The sequence below is a fragment of the Dermochelys coriacea genome, chromosome 7 (assembly GCF_009764565.3).
Source record: "Dermochelys coriacea isolate rDerCor1 chromosome 7, rDerCor1.pri.v4, whole genome shotgun sequence".
NCBI classification, from domain to species: Eukaryota; Metazoa; Chordata; order Testudines; family Dermochelyidae; genus Dermochelys; species Dermochelys coriacea.
Genome location: NC_050074.1, coordinates 92,222,210 through 92,245,835, shown reverse-complemented (window position 1 = coordinate 92,245,835; position 23,626 = coordinate 92,222,210). Strand labels below are relative to the sequence as shown.

The 23,626-nt window shown below is 39.6% G+C and overlaps 1 protein-coding gene across 7 annotated transcripts in view; it reads left to right on the top strand.

Annotated features, from left to right (window-relative positions):
- Window positions 1-23,626, top strand: part of LOC119858717 (putative lysosomal acid lipase/cholesteryl ester hydrolase) — a 69,399-nt gene that overhangs the window by 259 nt on the left and 45,514 nt on the right. For 5 of the 7 annotated variants that reach the window (XR_006283038.1, XR_006283040.1, XR_006283039.1 and 2 more), the window contains exons 1-9: window positions 1-90; window positions 4,227-4,338; window positions 6,862-6,982; window positions 9,706-9,904; window positions 11,756-11,865; window positions 12,386-12,522; window positions 14,849-14,995; window positions 17,392-17,463; window positions 19,373-19,444. The exon at window positions 1-90 is cut by the window's left edge. Coding sequence is in view for 4 of the 7 variants with exons in the window: in XM_043519950.1 (XP_043375885.1) it covers window positions 4,228-4,338; window positions 6,862-6,982; window positions 9,706-9,904; window positions 11,756-11,865; window positions 12,386-12,522; window positions 14,849-14,995; window positions 17,392-17,463; window positions 19,373-19,444 (969 nt within the window). In the remaining 3 variants the exon portion in view is untranslated. Of the gene's footprint in view, window positions 91-4,226; window positions 4,339-6,861; window positions 6,983-9,705; window positions 9,905-11,755; window positions 11,866-12,385; window positions 12,523-14,848; window positions 14,996-17,391; window positions 17,464-19,031; window positions 19,086-19,372; window positions 19,445-20,686; window positions 22,712-23,626 lie in introns of those variants that run through there. The other 2 variants (XM_038409984.2, XM_043519951.1) reach the window with 2 other exon arrangements.

Here is a 23,626-nt window from a genome sequence, read left to right as displayed (position 1 = left end):
CGCAGCAGCCCCGGTGTCCGCGGCAGCCGCGCGGCCCCTTGCGAGTCCCTGGCAGCCCGCCCGGCGCGCTCCGCGGCAGCCTCCGCTCAGGTCAGTGCGGCCGCTGCCTTGCTCCGCCCGCGCGCCCTCCCTGCACCTCTGCCCCGGCGGCGGCGGCGGCGGCGGCCGGGGCGGGGCGGCCCTTTCCCCCGCGCCGGCAGCACGGCCTGGGCGGTGACACTGTCAAGAGACTTAGCGGGCGGCAGGGCGCTGGGATCCGTGTTCGTAGGGCGCTGTGAGGCCTGGAGCTGATTCCCCCCGGGGGAACCAGCGCCGGCCCCGGCCCCGGCCGCTCTTTTAATGCCTAGCTCTAGCTGTGCCCTCGCTTCCCTAGGGCAGGGGCGCTCCACGCGGCTTCCTGTTTCTCTGTGCTGTGTCGTAGGGTGCTTGTTTAGATGTTTGTACCGCACCTAGCACGCTGGGGGCCCGAACTATGTCTGATCCTCGACCTCAAATGCTACCCCAGGGCGAATAATAAATTAATACTGATAGCGGACAACATGCCTCCTCCTTGAGTCACAAATGTGTGGCTTCCCCTCCTCTCGAAAGGCCCCCCTTATTGTAGGAATAGATCCCCATTTTATGGCTGAGGGAACTGGCTGCACAGCGGGGTTTGGGTGGAGGCTGACAGCATGCAACCCCCTCCCCGATCCCCTGTAATAACCTTCGCAAAAAGAAAAGGAGGACTTGCGGCACCTTAGTGACTAACAAATTTATTGGAGCATAAGCTTTCGTGAGCTACAGCTCACTTCATCGGATGCATTTGGTGGAAAAAAAACCTTGTAATAACCTTGTGACCCCTGAGGGGTCCCGACCCCCAGTTTGACAACCCCTGCTTTAGAGATGCCATGCATATTGCTAAATCTCTGACTCTTGAATGTGTTAAAGTGAATTCTGTCTTGATTCTTGTATGTAGTATTACTGTCACTGTGTTGGTCGTAGGAGATTAGAAAGACAAGGTAGGTAATTTTATTGCACCAGCTTCTGTTGGTGAGAGAGAAAAGCTTTTGAGTTTACACAGAGCTCTTCTTCAGCTTTGGGAAGAGTGTGTCACCTAAAGGGAACAAATTGTTTAGCATGACCAGTTTCAGAGTAGCAGCCGTGTTAGTCTGTATTCGCAAAAAGAAAAGGAGTACTTGTGGCACCTTAGAGACAAACAAATTTATTTGAGCATAAGCTTTCGTGAGCTACAGCTCACTTCATCGGATGCATTCCGTGGAAAATACAGTGGGGAGATTTATATACGCAGAGAACGTGAAACAATGGGTGTTACCATACACACTGTAAGGAAAGTGATCACTTAAGATGAGCTATTACCAGCGTTGGGGGGAGGGGGGAGAAGAAAACCTTTTGTAGCGATAATCAAGGTGGGCCATTTCAGCAGTTGACAAGAACGTCTGAGGAACGGGGGGGGGGGAAAATACCATGGGGAAATAGTTTTACTTTGTGTAATGACCCATCCACTCACAGTCTCTATTCAAGCCTAAGTTAATTGTATCCAGTTTGCAAATTAATTCCAATTCAGCAGTCTCTTGTTGGAGTCTGTTTTTGAAGGTTTTTTGTTGAAGAATAGCCATTTTAGGTCTGTAATCGAGTGATCAGAGAGTTTGAAGTGTTCTCCGACTGGTTTTTGAATGTTATAATTCTTGATGTCTGATTTGTGTCCATTTATTCTTTTACGTAGAGATTGTCCAGTTTGGCCAATGTACCTGGCAGTGAGGCATTGCTGGCACATGATGGCATATATCACATTGGTAGATGTGCAGGTGAACGAGCCTCTGATAGTGTGGCTGATGTGATTAGGCCCCATTATGGTGTCCCCTGAATAGGTACGTGGACAGAGTTGGCATCGGGCTTTGTTGCAAGGATAGGTTCCTGGGTTAGTGGTTCTGTTGTGTGGTTGCTGGTGAGTATTTGCTTCAGGTTGGGGGGCTGTCTCCCAAGATCTGTGAGAGTGATGGGTCGTCCTTCAGGATAGGTTGTAGATCCTTGATGATGCGTTGGAGAGGTTTTAGTTGGGAGCTGAAGGTGATGGCTAGTGGCGTTCTGTTATTTTCTTTGTTGGGCCTGTGCTGTAGTAGGTAACTTCTGGGTACTCTTCTGGCTCTGTCAATCTGTTTCTTCACTTCAGCAGGTGGGTATTGTAGTTGTAAGAATGCTTGATAGAGATCTTGTAGGTGTTTGCCTCTGTCTGAGGGGTTGGAGCAAATGCAGTTGTATCGTAGAGCTTGGTTGTAGACAATGGATCGTGTGATGTGATCTGGGTGAAAGCTGGAGGCATGTAGGTAGGAATAGCGGTCAGTAGGTTTCCGATATAGGGTGGTGTTTATGTGACCATCGCTTATTAGCACCGTTGTGTCCAGGAGGTGGATCTCTTGTGTGGACTGGTCCAGGCTGAGGTTGATGGTGGGATGGAAATTGTTGAAATCATGGTGGAATTCCTCAAGGGCTTCTTTTCCATGGGTCCAGATGATGAAGATGTCATCAATGTAGCATAAGTAGAATAGGGGCATTAGGGGACAAGAGCTGAGGAAGCGTTCTAAATCAGCCATAAAAATGTTGGCATACTGTGGGGCCATACGGGTACCCATCGCAGTGCCGCTAATTTGAAGGTATACATTGTCCCCAAATCTGAAATAGTTATGGGTGAGGACAAAGTTCAGTCACCAGGTTAGCCGTGACATTATTGGGGATACTGTTCCTGATGGCTTATAGTACATCTTTGTGTGGAATATTGGTGTAGAGGGCTTCTACATCCATAGTGGCCAGTTTTCGGGAAGATCACCAGTGGATTGTAGTTTCCTCAGGAAGTCAGTGGTGTCTCGAAGATAGCTGGGAGTGCTGGCAGCATAGAGCCTGAGGAGGGAGTCTACATAGCCAGACAATCCTGCTGTCAGGGTGCCAATGCCTGAGGTTTATGCGCTACATTGATGACATCATCATCTGGACCCATGGGAAAGAAGCCCTCCCCCCACTCTCCTACTGGTAATAGCTCATCTTAAGTGATCAATCTCCTTATGGTATGGTAACACCCATTGTTTCATGTTCTCTGTGTATATAAATCTCTCCACTGTATTTTCCACTGAATGCATCCGATGAAGTGAGCTGTAGCTCACGAAAGCTTGTGCTCGAATAAATTTAGTCTCTAAGGTGCCACAAGTACTCTTCTTTTTTGCAAAAAGAACAGGAGTACTTGTGGCACTTTAGAAACTAACAAATTTATTTGAGCATAAGCTTTCGTGGTGCTCCTTCTCACAAGGTTTTTATGTGTTATATGCTGCCCATGGGGAAAAATGCCATGAGTCAGTTGGAAGGGGAAAAAATAAAGTTTATAAACCATTAACAGCCACTTTTTTTTTTTTTTTAAAGTAATAAAAATATCTGGTCGCATCAGTGGCCCCTGAGCCTTTTGGTCCTTTACCTCCTCTGAGAAGTGCTTATGAGGTGTAAAGGGGAAAGGGAAAGAGAGGTTTTTAACAGTAGCAGGAGCTGCTATTTTCTTGTTGAAGACATTGCTTGAGTACATATCTCCCTCCCCTCCCCAAAGTCTGTTTTTTGTTTTTGTTTTTTGGTTGGTTTTTTTTTTTTTTGGCATATTAAGCTTAATAGCATTTGATGCAGTGAGATGGGTAAATCAGGGCTGGATATAACTGTAGGTGAATAGCATTGTGAATATTACTAATGTGAGATGGTTACACTTTTGTGGGCGGTTTGCACAAGAAAACTGTAGTAATTTTCTTAGTTATTTTATAAGAGCAAATCCAGGGAAGCACATGCACAACTTAATATAGCTGGCCCAGATTTCTCCATTCTTTGTTTAATATTGATGTGCTGTTATAAAGGTTTTTGTTTCTGATGCACTACGTCACCATTTGAGAAAATGTTGATTTTTGGAAGGGAAGAATATTTGATTTATTTGTATTAAATCCACTGGAAATCTTAATGAAAAGAAATAATGCTGCAGAAAAGTTTCTCAATTATAGTAGACCGTGACTCTTTGTATATTACTTCTTTACCTCTTTCCTCCCCCAGCCAATTTATTTCTTCTGTAGAAGAAGCCATACAACTTAACCTCAGGATCTCACTTTTTTTTTTCTTTTGCATCATAAGTCTTTTTTTCTTATACAGTGTAGTTTTTGCAAAGCCTTATTTCTTACACAAATAAATAAAGAAATGTATTTCTACAGAATGAAGATGTGGCTCTTTATAATTGTGGCATGTTTGATCCAAGGAATTGTAAGTTCAGAAGCATTTGTCAGAAGAAGAAGAAATGTGGATCCTGAAACATCTATGAATATTGTAAGTTATGTATTGTAAAATTCATTCAATAGCTGCCATTTAAAAAAATTGATGATTGTCATCTGTTATCATATGGTTACTATATATAGTGAATAACTCTAGTTATCTCGGATATTGTAGTATGTTTACTGTGGGAAAATGCTGACTTTTGAAAATGATTACTTTAACTGTGGAAGGGTGTTTTGCCTATTTAAACTTTAATGAATAATGATCTTGTTGTAGGTCTGGACTAAAGAACAGAGGGAAAGTGCATAACCTAGTTCTTTAAATTGCTTAAACCTGTTTGCACGCCTGAAAGTAAGCAGGAATCTTGTCAGTGACATTCTGTTTCCATCTCCCTCCTTGCTTGCAAATTGAAAAAATGTGTGGATTGATTGTGGGTATGGGTGTGCATGTGAGAAAGATGTGGAGGAAGTAACGTATATAAATAATATATATACATCTCTGGCCTATATGAAAGGGTAAATAACACTCTCTCTCACTTTCTGCACATCAGTCATGATTTTATAGACTTCTGTCATATTCCCCCTTGGTCATTTCTTTTTCCAAGATGAACAGTACCAACCTTTTAAATCTCTCCTCATATGGAAGCTGTTCCCCACCCATAATAATTTTTGTTTCCCTTCTCTGTACCTTTTCCAATTCTAATATTTTTTCTTGAGATGGGGTGACCAGAACTGCACGCAGTATTCAAGGTGTGGGCATACCATAGATTTATATAGTGGCATTATGATGATCTTATGTCGTCTTATCTGTCCCTTTCTTAATGTTTCCTAACATTGTTATCTTTTTTGACTGCTGCTGCACATTGAGCAATTGTTTTCAGAGAAGTATCCACAATGACTCCAAGATCTTTCTTGAGTGATAATAGCTAATTTTAGACCCCATCGTTTTGTATGTATAGTTGGGGTTAAGTTTTCTAATGTGCATTACTTTGCATTTATCAACATTGAATTTCATCTGCCATTTTGTTGCCCAGTTTCCCAGTTTTGTGAGATCATCTTGTAACTCTTGGTAGTTAGGTCCAAAGCCGACTATCTTGAGTAATTTTGTATCATCTGTAAATTTTGCTACCCCACTGTTTACACCTTTTTCCAGATCATTCTCTGTGGCCCTGCCTCCACTCTAGTTAAAACTGTAGAAGGAACTGTACTTATTAAAACCACTTGTTGCTAGTAAGGTTTTCCTGACAATTGCTTTGCTCCCCCTTTGGTTTCACTCTTGTTGCTTTTCCCTCTCTGTCATAATAACCAAGTCTTTACCCTTCTTGGGTAAGGACTTGCTGTTAATTGCTTGTGATATTATCGGCACTTTTGCCCCTCCTCTCATTTTCCCTACACTCTTTGTTACCTTCACTTGTTGCATCACATCTGAAACTAGCTTACAAACTCTCTGCGGAAGAGAGAATTTGCCTTTTCCATACAACACATAGCATATTTTTGAGCACTTTTTATATTAAAAAAAAAAAAAATAGTAATTATTGCCAATAGGATCATGCAGTGTACCAGTTAGGCATTTACACATCTTCTAAATGAGCTCCGCTTTTTTTTTTTTTTTTAAGGTTTGTGAACTAACTCACTTGCAGGTGATGGAATAGAAGTGAGTTTTTAGAAGAGATAGTGTTTAGTAGTCCTATTTTATAGCATTAGTGTCAGACATTAAAATCCATAACCCACGCATCAGAACAATGTGCAAAACTTTCCTGTTCTTGCTGCGATGGTTAAGTCATAATATAAATGACTTTATTGAAGCCACTGTTGTACAACATTTTGTTTCAAACTTGCTGTGTTGTGGATAATTTAGATGATGTATTTAAGTGTGATAGTGTTCCATGAGTGAAAAATAGGAGTAAGGATCATGCCTTTAATATTTGCAATGTTTTAAAAATCTTGCCCTTTAGAAGATAGATGCATTCCCTCATCTGCCACTAATAGCACAATTTTGGTGACATCACTTGTCTGTCATTGACAGATGTTTGCTGTTTTCAGTGAGCATTGTCTGTCTGTCCTTCTCTCTGTCACTTCAGTCTCTCTTCTTTATCCTGTTGTCCCAATCTTCTTTCCCCTGCCCCCTTTTCTAGCACTCTTGTCTTCCCCGGTTAGTGGCAAACTAGATGACCTATGTGTCTTCTCTATAGTGGAGACATAGACTACCAGCTTTAGCCTGGGATACGAACTAGAATCTGGAGCTCTCTCTCTGTAGGGCTTGGACATTGAGACAGATAAGAGAGAGATTTCAAAGGCACCAAGAATTGTTAGGTGCCAAATTTCTATTGAAAGTCAGTGGGAGTTGGGTGCCTAATTCTCGTTGGTGACTGAAACACGTGCGGTAGAGAACTCATCATCGCCTAGTAACAAACCTTTCCCTGATAGTCTCTCTCTACCACCTACCAGACATAGCCACAGCAATGGAGACATCACACTTCTATATTGTCTGTGGAAAGATTTCCAAGCACTTTACAGACATTAATGAATTAAAAATGTCAACAGTTTCAATTAAAAGCTTTTGTTTTTCTTTTTGCAGAGTGAAATTGTTACTTACAGAGGCTACCCTAGTGAGGAGCATGAAGTGGTGACTGAAGATGGATATATCCTTAGCATTAACAGAATTCCTCACGGGAAGAAAAGCCATGGGAGGAAGAAGGGTAAGATTGACTTCTGCCTAAAGAAAGGGAAGCCTTGAAAAAGATCACTTTGATTTAGAGAGTGCTAGCTCCTGATATAAACCTGACCAGGATAAAATGTTGGTAACCTATGTGGTTTACAATTACTTATAAAGGAAAATAACAGTGCAGACTATGTTAGAGTGGTTAGATTATTGTGGGGAGGGGATTTCCCCCCAAAATTCAGAACTTGTAAGTGGTTTGTATTTTGTAGGATCTCAGACACTGTGTGTGTGTGTGTGGGTTGAAATTTTACATTTACTGAAACTCATTTTATGATAAACGAGAAATGATAACATTTTTTTAAAATAAGAATGTGTTAGTCTGTTGCAAAAATGTCATTTTTTTAAACTTTTTTGGTTTTAAAAACTTTGACTAAAGGTAGGGGCAGGTCCTATTCCTCTTCTATTGAAAAACAAACCAGAAAGACACTTCCCCTCCTCCAAAACAAAACAGAAAAACCAAAACACAAACAAAAATCCCAATACTCTTCTGACTTCTGCATGGAAATAGGAATTAGACTAAGTTGATTTTTAGATTCTAGCATGCTATTCTCCTTGTCTTTAAGAAACTATAAAGCAAAGTAATAATTACTATAGCACTATATTGTACATAGCTATTTACAGTACGTAAAATATTGTAATAATAAAAAAAACCTTGTTTCTAAAGAAGCTGGATATTTTAAGCTGTACTGCACCCAAGCCAAGACAGAGGACCAAGTGGATGTTGTTGCTTATTGCCTCCCCAGAAGTGGTTGTCTTTCAGAAGTGTTTGACAGGGAAGGAGAATGACTAGCATATACTAAGAAGGAGGATGTCCAAGTCGTAAAGAGTGGCATGAAAGAAGGCACAAAATTAGGAGGGGGAAATCAAAAGAGGAGACAAAGGGAGTTTTCAGAAGAGAAGTGTAGAGAATGGGAGTGTGTATAGGAGGGAATGAGGCCAAAGGTACTGGCAAGGCCTAAGCTATAGAATGTTTTGAAAATAAGACTAAAATGGATGTGGAAGAAGAGAAGCATGTGCAGTAAACAGTCTTAGATCTGCTATACTATTATGCTGTGGAAACTAATATGCTTGTAGATCTGAATAGCAATGAATTGGCCAGAATCAAATTATGTTTAATGTCCCTTGGGGTAAATTCTGCCCTCTGAGGCATGCATGCATCTATCATTTATTTCAATGGGAGTTGTATGCTTATATCTGAGGGTAGAGTCTGAACCCATGGAGTTTAAAAAGGTGAAGATGTGTGATGCATACATTATGTATCTTATGGAAGGGGAAAAAAGCAAATATCCTATAATTGCAGGTGTGAACAAATACTATAGCAAAAGACCCTCTTCTACCAAAGGCAAAAAAATCTGTCTGTCCTTAATGGTTGATTTGATCTCTCTGAAGCACATTTGCCCTAACTACTATCTCAAAGAGCATAGAGGCAGACAGTTTGGTGCACAAGGCAAGCTAGTCAATTTGGCTAGTTTTATATTTGTGCTTAAAAAATCCTGAGAAATCCACAAAGTGAAGATAGATTATGCTTCTGTAGGTTTTTTTTTTATTGAATCTTTCATCTGTAACGTAAGCAAATAGAGTGAAGTTTCCTGTCTCAAAGGAGTGATGAGGAGGTGAGGGAGGAAGCAGTATCAAAGTTCATGTTTTGTAAAATACTTTCCATTTTTTAAAAACAAGGATTACTGAGCAACTTTTGTCATGTATGATCCCCTAGAAGAAGAATGAAGATTTCAAAGTTCATGTTGACTTCAAGCTGTTATGGACCTGGTATCTTTTCCCAAACAGTGTATATTCACTGCTGACAGAATTCATAAGGCATATATTTCATAATGTTTCTGTTGCAATATCTGACAAATGTGAATAGGATTAATTGCAGTTATGTATGACATTATCTTTGAAGTGAAAGTCCACAACAGTCTACAGTTTCACAGCTGCAAAAAACTGTGAGGGAAATTTTGTTGAGTTAAAAAGAGAAATGGCAATGACTTTAAATTTGTTAATGAGTGCTAAAAATCAACATCAATACGTGAATGGAAGGTATTAAAGTAAGTTTGCCTTCCATTCCCCGTTTCCATTCCTGTACTCCTACACATTGAGAACCTGCAGCAGATGTTAATGTTGATACATAGTGGAAGGGGATCTGATGCTAAAGACAGTGGTACATCATCTTAGTTTGTCATTGTCTTAGTCTGAAAAGCCTGATCCCTGGAGTTCACCTATGGGAATGCCTTCCACGGTCTTGTGGGAAGAGGAGGGGAGCAAGGACAATGAAGAAAAGCTAGCATGCCTTCAGGATCAGGCCTCTTATCACTCAGAAATTATAAACGCTGGGAACAAATAGCACTCTACGTTCTTGCTGTAGTTCCTGCTTTTTTCGGGTTTGCTTTTTGCAAACCTGCTTTTTTTGTGTGTGTGAAATACTAGGGCCTTTTGCTCTAGTTATGAACCTAATGTAATGTTTTTAAACCCATAACAATAAAATAACTCTTTAAAAACCTGCCATTGTGGAAGATTACAGTGCATGAATTTAAGACATTGTGAGTATCATAAAGGCTGCTAATCTTACATTCCTATGGCTTTACCACTCAAATATAGATGTGAAGCAAATATTGAATACTCACTAGAATTTGTGTCAGGAGTTCAGTGCCAGGAGAACATGAAGCTTTGATTTGTAACTACATAACATGCTTTATCTTTCAGGTCCCAAGCCTGCTGTTTTTCTGCAGCATGGTTTTCTTGCAGATGGTAGTAACTGGATCACAAATTTGGACAACAACAGCCTGGGCTTTATGCTGGCAGATGCTGGCTATGATGTTTGGATGGGAAACAGCAGGGGGAACACTTGGTCCAGAAAGCATAAACACTATACAGTGAAGCAAGAGGAATTCTGGGTTTTCAGGTAGCTGGATCTCATTTCTGAGGAGTGCTGTTTATTACATGTTATACATGCTGTCAACAGGAACCACTCCTTTCCCTCCCCCATTTCCTCCATGATGCCATGCCCCCACGATTAGCGCTGGGCCAATAATTGAATTTTTGGTTTCCTGGAAGTTCTTGGAGCCGAGAGAGTAGAGGTTGGTTTGGGTCAAACTGAAACACTTTTTTTGAATTTTTGGTGAATTGAAAAAGTAGGAAAATTTTCCTTTTTGTTTCAGAGTAGCAGCCGTGTTAGTCTGTATTCGCAAAAAGAAAAGGAGTACTTGTGGCACCTTAGAGACTAACAAATTTATTAGAGCATAAGCTTTCGTGAGCTACAGCTCACTTCATCGGATGCATCCGATGAAGTGAGCTGTAGCTCACGAAAGCTTATGCTCTAATAAATTTGTTAGTCTCTAAGGTGCCACAAGTACTCCTTTTCTTTTTTCCTTTTTGTGTTGAATGAAACTATTTGTTTCCAGGCATTTTTAAAAAATAAAAGGAAACAAAGGTTTCAATTCACAGCCAAGACAGTAGGGTTTCCCCCTTAGCCCAGTGGTCAGGGCATTGTCTTGGAATGTGGGAGACATGGGTTTGAATCCCTGCTGTGGAGCAGGGACTGGAACCCAGGTCTTTTCCTTCAACCACTGGTGTTCTCTCTCCTGCTCTCTGTCTGGCCCAGTGACTATTCATGCACTTTTATACACAGTGAGACAGCTTCAAGAGAGGAGATTGAGACACCTCTCACCGCGAATACCCCATAGCCAGGACTCCCTCCCTTCCCTTCCCTTCCCTTGAAATTTCTTTGGCCAAATCTGCATTTTTTTGGCAAATAAACTGTGCATCTGAAAAACTTCACCCTGCTCTCACCCCATCTCAAAGAAGATATATTGGAATTGGAAAAGGTTGAGGAAAAGGGCAACAAAAATAATTAGGGATATGGAACGGCTGCCATATAAGGAGAGAGTAATAAAACTGGGACTTTTCAACTTGGAAAAGAGACAACTAAGGGGGGATATAATAGAGGTCTAAAAGTCATGACTGGTGTGGAGAAAGTAAATAAGGAAGTGTTGTTTACTTATAACACAAGAACTAGGGATCACCAAATGAAATTAATAGGCAGCAGATTTAAAACAAACAAAAGGAAGTACTTCTTCACACAGTGCACAGTCAACCTGTGGAACTCCTTGCCAGAGGATGTTGTGAAGGCCAAGACTATAACAGGGTTAAAAAAAGAACTAGATAGGTTCATGGAGGGTAGGTCCATCAATGGCTATTAGTCAGGATGGGCAGGGATGGTGTCTCTACCTCTGTTTGCCAAAAGATGGGAATGGGTGACCGGATGGATCACTTGATTACCTGTTCTGTTCATTCCCTTTGGGGCACCTGGCATTGGCCACTGTCGGAAGACAAGGATACTGGGCTAGATGGACCTTTGGTCAGACCCGGTATGGCCATTCTTATGCTCTATCAACTACCCCACTTCAGTAACAGATTAAACAAGATTGTGCCACTGCAGTTTTTTATCCTGGTTATATATGTGCTAATATGCTAATAGTATGGGGAACTATAAATTTGCTATAATGGCCTGATCCTGCCTTCATTAAAATCAATGAGAAAATTCCCATTAACTTGAGTGGTGCAGGATCAAGCCGTAAGTGAATCTTGGACAGAGTTTGGCTGTTTGGAATCAACCTTTGGAAGTTTTTATTCATTCTTAGCTGACTAATTTTCAATGTACTAAAGTTCCATTCAATAGTTCTACTCTCCGTATGTTGATATGGAAATTTTATAGCTTTATTTATATAGCCATCTTCTTGTCTTTATGTTATAGTTTTGATGAAATGGCTAAATACGACCTTCCTGCCACTATAAACTTTATTGTGAATAAAACTGGACAGGAGAAAATCTATTACATTGGCCACTCACAGGGTACCACTATAGGTATGTTAAGAGATTTAATTTAACTTAAATACATTGTTTTAAAAGAGAGATTTGCACACTTTTGGTTAAATAATGATAAAATACAGATTTACTAGTACAGTTTGTTTTGTATCCTCATAGAACTAAAAGGCTAGCGAATTAACTTTCACCTATTTATTTGCAATGAAAACCTGTAAAACAGTAAATTAAGCTAATAGACTACGTTATTCATCCAATTTATGTAAAAACAAATATTCTAAAGAGTTGTGAAAGTGTATATGAAAAATCATAGATTCATCACTCCAGCTAGAATTTAAATTGATGCTCAGATCACCTTTAATTAACCAAACCAATATTTAAAGAAATACAGGACTGATGCTAATTCAAATTGTTCTCTAAACACATACAAATTTCCAAATTCAGAACTTAAAACATACTACTTAAAACATACTCTATAATGAAAACATACCCTAGCTAAAATTCTGATTTTAATTTCTGTCAAATATTGTCTTAAGCAGTCTTTTTTTTTTTTTTTTTACAGCTTTCATTGCATTTTCAACTATGCCAGAGCTGGCTAAGAAAATAAAAATGTTTTTTGCATTGGCACCTGTGGCCACAATCAAGTTCTCCACTAGCCCTCTGACAAAACTTGGAGTGCTTCCAGAGCTGCTGCTAAAGGTATGTATTTCAGTCAAGATATTTGTTTTAAACCTAAATGAGTATTTCTTTTCCATTTAAAATGGTTTTAGCGGAGAATATAAATAAAACTGCGTGTAGACTTAATCATATGAATGTGCCTCTCTTGCTATGTATACACTTGTACAGAAGATTAACATGCACAACATGAGTTCTAAGCCAAATATTGACCTTGTATCAGTATATGTCCAGAGTTGCTCTGTGATGGTTTTCTGTATTGATAACTGTGTAATTGACAGTAGAATTTGCTGTCAATTTTAGTGACCACAAAATGTATTTGATGCTGCCCACTGCGCTCCATGCTCCAAATTTTTTTTTAAAAAAAGTGAGTAATAATGTAAAAGCGAACATTTGTTTTGATGATGATGGATCACATGCTATCTGAAAACACTATTTATCTTTGTACCATACACAAGGATGTTGAAAGCCTTCAAAATGGGAGAATTGAACCAGCCGGCTGAGAAATTTAAATACATGACGGAGAAGCTAGGGGAAAGTTAAAACTTAAAATGTATCTTATAAACGGGGCTTAACGTGAAAGAATCAGTATTATATTTACTCATTTGCACATGGTTCTAGGACTTGTGTTTCCAAAAAGCCATGATTGGTATATATAAATTAGTCAATGTTAGTAGGGTCATGTGATATCCTTTCTTCCTTTATATAGAATATTTTCCGTTTGTCATCAGTTTCTGCAGATTTATTTAGCAATCACCTCTATGTACTTCAGTCTTTACATAGATTTTTCCATTGATAAACTCACATGTTCCACTCCATTAAATTGGAATGTCTCCTAGAGACCCTGTTTAATCTAATGCCTGCTTCTTGGGCAGGCGAGTATTAGCATAAATGCTGCTCCCATTAAGGAGAGTTGGGCTGGTTTTAAAAAAAAAAAAAAAAAAAAAAAAAAAAAAAAAAAAAAATACTAATGGTGCTTTTTCAGACTTGAAATTCTAAATTCTTATTTTTCACACAAGTTGCCAAACAAAGAGTGAGAAGAAACAGAAGGAGGATACAGTGAAGATGTTCACTAGCTGCTGTGTATAGGGGCTGGACTGCCCACCTCCATCCACCCGGCTATCCTTTGGTGGGAGAAGGAGGGGGAGCCATGCGAGTTATGGCAGAGGAGGTTTTAGATATTGGAAGTGTCACCTTATCTCTGTCAAGCGTAATGTACCTCTTCTAACATAGGACATATCTTGAATAGATATTTTTGTGTATTGTAACTGCCACTGACTCTCCTTCTCCCCTCAGGCAGATAGAGATGAGGCCAAATAACACCTGCCAGCTCTCTCTGTCCCTCTTCTCATAGTGAAGATGGCTGCTTAGTTAGAATAATAGGCTGATCAGTGTCCCCAGTTAAGAGGCTTTTATTTTATAGAAAAATGCACCTGTTCACATGGTGCTGTGAAACTTGACCCAGTCACAATGACTTGCACAGTGAGCTATTGTGGAACCACCCAATAAACCATAAACTAATGGATAGGTCATGGACTTTGTGCTGTGTCAGTATGAGTAAAAAGCACTCTGTAGATCATATTCAAACCCTTGGACTTTTTAAAAATATCTTGCAAGAGGAAACTGCCACCACAATGCAAGCTCGGTTTTATTCACATGGTTTGAAATGAGGAAGCTTCAAATATCAAGCATCCCAATTTAAGCAGATGTAATTTAGAATATTTAACCTTTAGCAGAAATCTGACATGCCCTCTCTGACATAATGAATACAAAACTGATAAAACTTTTTAAAAAGTTGGAATTTTCATGACTTTTCTTTGGGTAGCCATGAATAATTTATTCTGTTCTTAACTTGATAGCAAAGGTACTAATTATATATTTCACTACAGAGTAATGATCTAGGCCAGGGGTAGGCAACCTATGCATACACGTGCCAAAGGTGGCACACAAGCTGATTTTCAGTGGCACTCATGCTGCCCGGGTCCTGGCCACCAGTCCGGGGGGGCTCTGCATTTTAATTTAATTTTAAATGAAGCTTCTTAAATATTTTAAAAACTTTATTTACTTTACATACAACAATAGTTTAGTTATATATTATAGACCTATAGAAAGAGACCTTCTAAAAATGTTAAAATGTAATACTGGCAAGCGAAACCTTAAATTAGAGTGAATAAATGAAGACTTGGCACACCACTTCTGAAAGGTTGCTGACCCCTGATGTAGGCACACATGGAGTGTAATGAGAAACATTCTTAATCTTTTATGAATTGAAGTAGTTATCCCAAGAAAGCTAAAGTATGAGTAAAGGTAAATAGCCTTCTGTTATGTGTATGTGCTTATTATTTTGCAGGATATGTTTGGAAAGAAGCAATTCCTTCCCCAGAGTTCATTGCTGAAATGGCTTGCCACTCATGTTTGTACCCACAGATTACTGGATGACCTTTGTGGCAATTTCTTCTTTCTTATATGTGGTTTTGATGAGAAAAACTTAAACATGGTATGTTCTGTATACACCTAGCAGTCATCTCCTTCTGACTTTTAAGAGTATAGACTATGATCTAAGAGTGTTTATACTCCATATGTACCTTAAAAAAAATTTAATACCTTCTAGTTTTTGAGAGTTTGAGTGAGTATCTTTTCTTGCTATGGACAGGAGTCCAGCTGCACAGTCTAGTTGATAAAATACATAGAACTAAATTTAAAAATGGATTGAAAGGATGAAAGAATCTTTTTGTACTGTGTGGGAAGAACATGGGCAAGATGGATAGATGGTGAAGAGACTGAATGGTATAGAACGTGGAGAGAAGGGAGAAGTAAAAATTAGACTTCACAGCTTGGGATGCATCCATGTGCAAGAGCTGCTGAGATTTCCAGATCTCATAGTGGACATATGCAGTTGTTTTTTCTAGGAGTCAATTTGTACATTTTAAAAGTCTGTTGCTGTTCTGTGTTCCAAACAAAGATTGAAGCACAGGAGACAGTGCAGGTGTGTTGTGGACAAATTGGTTAAGTGCATTTCTAGTCTGAAAAGCAATTTTGTAAAAAATTGTCTACCATGTCCTAATTGATTACACCTGTTCAAATGCATTGGAGGAAATGTTGTTGCAGAGGTGTTGCTGAAGATGCAATTTAAAGACTGAAGAGTGTGTTTTGATGAGGGCATAGTTTGGCCTGCGGAACCTTTTGTTGCTCGTGATAAAACTTCAGAAGGAAAGAATCCAGCTTGAAATTTCCAGTCTCAAGGTTGAGTTTCCAGAGTTGGGTTTTTGTTTAAAAACCCAACAAAAAACACCAAATAGCAGAACATCTCTCTACATTGCTCTGGACATCTGTGACAGAGAATAAACATAGAATCCCACAATGCCAATTTTTAGAATTGGTTTGTGGAGTAGTACTGTAAGCTGGGGGCTGTGGTCGGGACACAATAGTAAGAATACAGTGGGCAGGGATGGTGTCTCTAGCCTTTGTTTGCCAGAAGCTAGGAATGGGCAACGGGGGATAGATCACCTGATGATTACCTGTTTTGTTCATTCCCTTTGGGGCACCTGGCATTGGCCACTGTCAGAAGACAGGATACTGGGCTAGATGGAATTTTGGTCTGACCCAGTATGGCCGCTTTTATGTTCTAATAGACATAAGGAGCTTTGGGTTTGGTCATGGAGAGAATGAGTGTGAATCCGACTGGCCATTCTAGTGGGATCAAGCCACCTGAAAGAGCAATGAAATGGGGACACTCATATGGGGGAGATTGTGCAAAATATTCCAAACAAAACTTTAACTTCAATGTAAAGTTTTTGCTTTTCCATGAAACTGCATTAAAATATTGTGGGACAATCTACAAAATCATTTCTTCTGTCAAAAAAGAACTATTTGGGCAAAATCACAATTTGAAATGTGGCCCAATTGTTGTCTTGTCATTAACTTCAATAGGGCCAGGATTTCACCCTCAATTTAAAAAAAAAAAAAAAAAAAAAAAGAAAAATTTTGATTGAAAATCTGAATGGCATAATTTATATGAAATAGGAAAAATGCTAATTTTTGTGTGCAGAATTTCCCATTCCCCACACAATTTTGCAGAGTTTTAACTTTGGGTAATACTTTACTCTGCCTGAGGATTCAGCTTTCAGGAGACAGTATTTTTAAACTGAAAATAAATGAAGCTTATTTGGAGCAACAGTCTATATTAGTAGAAGTAGGCTGAACAGAGGGTCAAAACTAGTATAGCGTAGGAGGCATTTAAAAGTTAGAAGAACTTGGAACGCTTTTGCTAACATTACAATTTTTAAACTTGTAAATTTGATATAAAAATTACTCATGCATATCACTGTCCAGTTTAAAGTCAATATTTATGATAAAATCTTTGTATTAAGGACACCATAGAATATTAAAACTGAAGTATTTTTCTAAATTTAGTTTTGTTTCCCAGCTGAATGAAAAGCAAAGCTAGATTGGTTAGTTTCACTTTTGCTTCTAGTAACTTAAGCAGTACTGTTCTCCTTGTTTTTTTCAATGCGTTAGGAGAAGACTTCCATCTTTTCCTTCACAACCATGATTTGGTTTTTGTTTTTTTGGAAAAAATTCAGACCAAAACATTGAAACATTCCTAGTTAGATTCAGTTTCTTGGGGTTTTTTTTTTTAAGTGTAATTTTAAGGTAAAATAAAACATCAGCTTTAGATCAAACTTTAGTTTAAAACTAAGTTGACAGTGTTGTTCAATTAATGGCAAGACTTAAGCATCTTTTCCAGTTTGTGTATACTAATCTACACTTAACTTTCTGATCAGAACTTATTTCTTTTAAATGTACTCTATTCAGTTGTGCAAAAAGCAATAAAGGCTGGAACTGATGCATGTTAATAGATGAAAATTGTGATTAACTATGTTGCTATTGCAGAGCCGAGTCGACGTGTATTCAACACACTGCCCAGCTGGGACATCTGTACAAAACATGATCCATTGGAGCCAGGTAGAGCTTCTGAAATCTAAAGTGCCTGTTAACCTAACTTGTTTATAAAATACTGCTGTCAGTGAAATAGATGTAAAAATGTCAAAATGATCCCATGGTAGCACAACTTCGATAAGACTCTGGGACTACGAGAAAGTCAGAACAGCAGGTATTAATCACTGCAAGGGAAATTTTTTAAAATTTCCCTTTTGATGCAGCATATATTTTTGCATGAGTGCAAAATAATAGGTGCTTCAGATCAGCAGACAGTATTTCTGCCTGTGTTTTAAACTATGATATCAGAGATCACGTTGCTATAACAAACGTTTGATTCTCCTTCAGTAACCTTGGCTTCTGACCATGAGCTCCATACTGTAGCAGGGCCAGTGGACAAATTGTGGATAGTTACAGTAGGGTTTGTTTTGTTGTTTTTTTTACACTTTGCAGTCCACATACTTGCAATTAATTTAGTGGCTGTATCTCAGTGGTACTCAGGTTCAGTACTCCTATGCTGTGGAAAGAAATTTCTCATGGAATCAGCATCTACTGGTCCCTGCATAGGTGCTTGAAAGTAAGATACAATCTTAGTCAACCTGGTTGTCTACACAAAGTGTGTGTTGGTCTAGGAAGTGTACTTTGAGCTTCCATGGGTTAGGTATTGGGCCTGGAATGAAGTGAGGAGAGGCTCATACAGAAAGCTGGTTTTAAAAATTCATGTTTCTTAGACTGCTGTTTCTGAAAACTTCTGGACTGTAAACGGTACTAAGTAAGTTTTAAAGGAAAACTCCATTGATGTGGTTGTCAGAGTTCAGGGCAACTGCACCTGTATTTGTCCTCCATGGTCCAGCAAGGGCACCCCTTCTAGGCTCCCAGCTGCTCAATTGTCCACCTCTGGCAGAGACCCACATCTCCTTCTGTGCTGACTGGGGGTACTTCAACGCTGCTACATTGTGAATTCCCCAGCAAGACCGACTGCCTTAACAGGCCTGCATGTGTGCTGCTTTCTCTCCGAAGGCTTTGAACAGATTAATTGCCCCAGTTATAAGTTACCATGCAGCCCTGTCTAAGCAAGCATATTTATTCTTAAGGTGAAAGCATTACAGATAAAACATACTGAAAACAACTAAAAGAACCTACACGCATGCCAAAAAGCTTACCAGAGATCATTTCCCTTCCCCTCCCCCCAACCCCCCCCCCTCCAACTCCAACAAGGGCTTTTGACAAGTGCCTGAGTGGTTGGCCTGGATTGTGTGTTTTTTTTTTTTTTTTTTTTTCCCCCTATGATCCATTCTTGTTCCCAGAACTGGCTAAGTTTTCTTGTTACCAAAATGGCTAAGATGGCTTTGTGTGACGTGAATTCATTGTTGCTTTGCTGCAATGCAAATGCACCAAAACAACAGCTTTGGAGGAACAAATCTTTACTGCTTAAATAGTGACCTGCAGGCACTGAGCCAGATTTTCAGAAATATACAGTCCAATGTGCATGTGCAACCCCCAATTTGGATTAAATCCAGCACAATTGGATGTTTACCTTTTTAAAAATCTGGCCACCTCTGTATTACTTAATAAAATTCTTTATTCCATTTCAGTACATGGTGTCTGCTCCTGCTTCTGGCCATAATCTGTAGGTGAAAATGTGAGACCTAAGACACCTTGTGGAGAAGAAGTGGGCATGGGAATGGTAGAGGGAATAGTAGAATGAATATTGTAGAAGAACAAAGGCTATAATCAGTTTGGCTTTCCTTTGCTCCAGTTATCTTTGTCTCGTGTAGGTAAAACAGTACCTCCTCTCCTTGTGATGTGTTCTTTGTTTTTGAATTTAATTACATAGGATTAAGGCAGTTCTCCAACTAACCTTCATGTTCTTTCTTTACAATTCCTGAGTGCAGACACTGACCTTCATGTTTTTGTGTGAATATTTATGTTTTAGGCCGTTAAATCTGGGGAACTCAAAGCTTATGACTGGGGAAGCAAGGCTGCAAATTTGGTTCACTATAACCAGGTAAAGAAATTGTAATGGAAGTCTTATAATCCTTGAGAAACAAAAAAGACAACTTCAAAAACTGCCCGGAGACCATGTCAAGCTGTGATCTAGTGAGGCCTTGCAAAATTAAGCAGGGACCTGCAGCTGGGATGCAAACATACAGGCCAGGCAGGGGTGGCCAACCTGAGCTGAGAAGGAGCCAGAATTTACAAATGTACATTGCCAAAGAGTGCCAGTAATAAATCAGCAGCCCCCACATTGGCTCCCGCCCCTGCTCCCAGCACCTCCCACCCACCAGCAGCCCCGCTGATCAGCACCTCCTGTTCCCTCCCCATACCTCCTGATCAGCTGTTTTGTAGCATGCAAGAGGCTCGCAGGGAGAGTGGGAGGAGCAAGGGCATGGTAGGCTCAGGGGAGGGGGAAGGAACAGGTGGAATGGGGGCAGGCCTGTGGCAGAGCCAGTGGTTGAGCAGTGAGCACTCGCTGGCACATTAGAAAATTGGTGCCTATAGCTCCAGCCCTGGAATTGGTGCCTATACAAGTAGCCAAATATTAACTTCTTAAGAGCCAGAGTTTTTGGTGTGGCCCTTCAGTTGAAAAATCACTTATTTGCTCATCTTTAGGCCTGACTGTTTTTAGAGTATTAATGAGAAGTGCTGTGAGATCATTAGAGTTGTATAGGGTTGATTATGCTGCCCTGGCCAAACTTCAGCCTACTTAAATCCCACCTTGCAGCTTCATTTGGATATCAAATTGTTCTCTAGATCTCTGTGCATAGCATTAAAAGTTTACCCCTCTTTTGCTTTACTGTGACTGTAATCTCTTGCAGTAATCCTAGCTTGAACAGTGCAATACAGACTAGAAATATGCAGGCTCATTGGTTGGTGTAATTTTACTTTGTGTAATAGTGACCTATAAAAGCCGGTTTGGGATTAAAATTTTACATGGTAGACTCTTTGCAACATAACTTATCCAACATTACCTTGCAATGTCCAAAAACCTCATTCTTCCTACTCAGCAGGTTTTAACATGGAGTTAGTCAGGGCTTCTCTTGAATTGACTGTTGCTCCAGAGCAAAGAAAGGGAAGGGCTAGGATTCTGACTTCTTCTATCCTCTTGCATTTGCTAGTACACTGCAATACTGCTAGACAACCCCTTTAGCAGGTGGGCTCTTTCTAAAGCCAGAGTTGTCTTTTTTTTGTATATATGGTTTCATTTTTAAAATATTACAATTTTTTTCTCCCCCCTCCCCTCCCATAGTCTACCCCTCCATTCTACAAAGTAAAAGATATGACTGTGCCAACTGTACTGTGGACTGGTGGACATGACTGGCTTGCAGACTGGAAGGATGTTGGCATATTGCTCACTCAAGTCACTAATCTGGTTTACCACAAACACATTCCTGAATGGGAACATCTGGATTTCATCTGGGGTCTCGATGCACCCCATCGCATGTATAAAGAAATCATTAACGAGATGAGCACATATCTGTAAAACTGTCTGGGGTGTATGGGGTTAAAATCTTGCTAAATGCCTCTCTTGGAATGTGTGGTGTTGTCATGGCAATAACATCACATCTTTATTTATAATGCCTTTAAAAATGCCAATAATGACTACTGGTTTGGATTAATATCTATTTTTGATGTAAACAGTGTTATTTCTTTCATTCTTACAGTCCCTTTCCTATCTTGCTGGCTTCATGCAATGTGGTAATACTGTCAGAAAACAGTAACGTGCCTTTGCCTAGAGGAAATATCAATAAATCTACATGGATTTAAAATGTTTTAAAAAGACAAATTAACCCACTTTGCATGTCAGAAGCCTGAAAGTTCAAAAGATAAGCACTTGCCCCGGAATAAAATATTAACATGGGTTTGAAAATCAAATACAGTAGAACCTCAGTTACCAACACCTTGGGATTGGACATTGTTCGTAATTCTGAAATGTTTGTAACGCTGAACAAAGTGTTATGGTGGTTATTTCAAAAGTTTATAACTGTATATTGATTTAATACAGCTTGAAACTTTACTGTGCAGAAGAAAAATGCTGCTTTCCCTTTATTTTTTTTAGTAATTTGTTTAACACAGTACTGTACTTTTTTTTTTTTTTTTTTGGTCTCTGCTTCTGCCTGACTGTGTACTTGTGGTTCCAAATGAGGTGTGTGGTTGACTGATCAGTTCATAAATCTGGTGTTCATAACTCTGAGGTTCTACTGTAGATCTTTCCAAACCTTTTAGTAGTGCTCTTGCTCATACAGTGACAGTTTAACACTGGCAGCACAGGAACCAAAGACATCTAGCTATTTTCTCTTGTGCTTTAATCATAACTTAGCCATATTTTAACAGCTAAACTTGTCAGTTTACTTCCTTCCTAATGTTACTCCAAGAAGAATCCATGCTGACACTGCATGCTTTCAGCGCCAGTTGGAGTCACATATTCTGGATCTGATTCGCTATTGCATTATTCCAGACTTTACTGGAGTTACACTGATGTAAAACTACACTAAGACCCTTTATGTTTAAAATGCAAAAGTACTGATTAAAATTATTACTTATTGTTTGACCTTGCAAATTGCTGGGAGAAGCAAACAGGTGAAAAGAAAACAATGCTTTCTGTAACAGTTACTTGTTATGAGTTGCAGTGAAAAGGGTGGAAGATGTATGTAATTTATTTTTTTGCACTGATAACCACTAGAATAAAAGGCTCAAATATGTAGTACTGGCACAGGAGGGGCCAAAGGTAACAATTCTGTAATTCAGGTATATTGTGCCTACATTTTCACTAGAACTCTATCCATAATCAGCGGCTTCAATGAAGAGCTAGGAGCATAGGATTTCTAGGGCAGAGCAGGAATTAAACCCAAGGTCTCCAGAGACCCAGTCTGTAATCCTAACCACAAAGCCATCCTTTCTCCTTTGGCTTCCTCCTCTATTTGATATAAAAAATATTAGATGTTAAACTCTTGGTGGTGAATTCTTTGTAAATAAACTAGAAAAAAAGCCATAATTTTGGAGTTTTTTACTCCTTATCGAGGCTCAGGGGGTCCCTTGCAATTATAAATTCGGGTACTTTAATTTTTTTTTAAATTGCTCTTAATATCCTAGCTGTGACTCCTAACAGAGCCCTATGCTCTATATTCCTGGTATTGGCATTTGCTTTAAATTACTTTCAATTGCTTAAAAAAGGAAGTCTCTGAAAGAGTGTGAAGTGGATTGGACAGCTGTCGTTGCAGTGCATGATCATTAATGCTTTAAATATTTTTCAATAAATCAGGATGATCTGTCAGAGCTTGGAATGGTGTGTTCTGTTACGTTGCATGTAGTTTTACATATGCATATATGATGTTTGTCAAAAATATTTCATTGACATAGGGGTCCAGGATAGATACAATGTAGGGATAACGCTAAACGCTCAGGCACACTTCACCCCAGTCGTGAAAGGGTCCCTCTAGAGCTAATAGATCGTTCATTTAGTCTCTGGTTTCTCGTGTGAAACTTTCAAGAAGGGTGCCAATTTTGATAACATGTTCACAGGAACCAGACTGAGACCCCAACACATGGCTTTTAAGCCTCCGTACAGTAGGTTGATTTCTCCTCACACCAGTGACCTGGGGAAAAGGCTTCCTTCTTCACACTCCTAGTCACAATCCTACCCAGTTGTCTGTTAATCTGTTAGACAGTGAATAACAATGTTGCTATGCAGGGGCCTAATCTCAAGACTCTCTCTGAGACAGAGAACATGAATTTCATTTATTGTTTCCATACACTGAACACTAGCTGTAAATTGCATTTGTACATTAGGGTTTCCCCCTTTGGAACATGTTTGATCTTAAACTCAGCAAGTTCATGTTGTGAGTACAGTAGAGAATGTGCATTTGGGTAGCTGGGTCCACAAACTATTAACTTTCTGCAGGCTGCTGCCCTGGGGAGTCCCAGTATGAGTGGAGGCAGCACAAAAGCAGCATCCCATGTTCCACAGGAGCCTCTGCAAAGTTTTTGTTCTTTGCAGGGACTGGGATAGGGATATAAACTCCACAACTGCCTCTGTTCCGGTGGAGGTATATCTGCGGGCAGAAGGATGTACTTGAATACATGGAATGGGAAAAAGCATGCCATATATGCTGGGTGGGGGCAGGAAAATGATTCTAGGGGAGTGTACTGTATTTGCTGGACACAAGTGCTGATAAATGTCCTAAGGTAG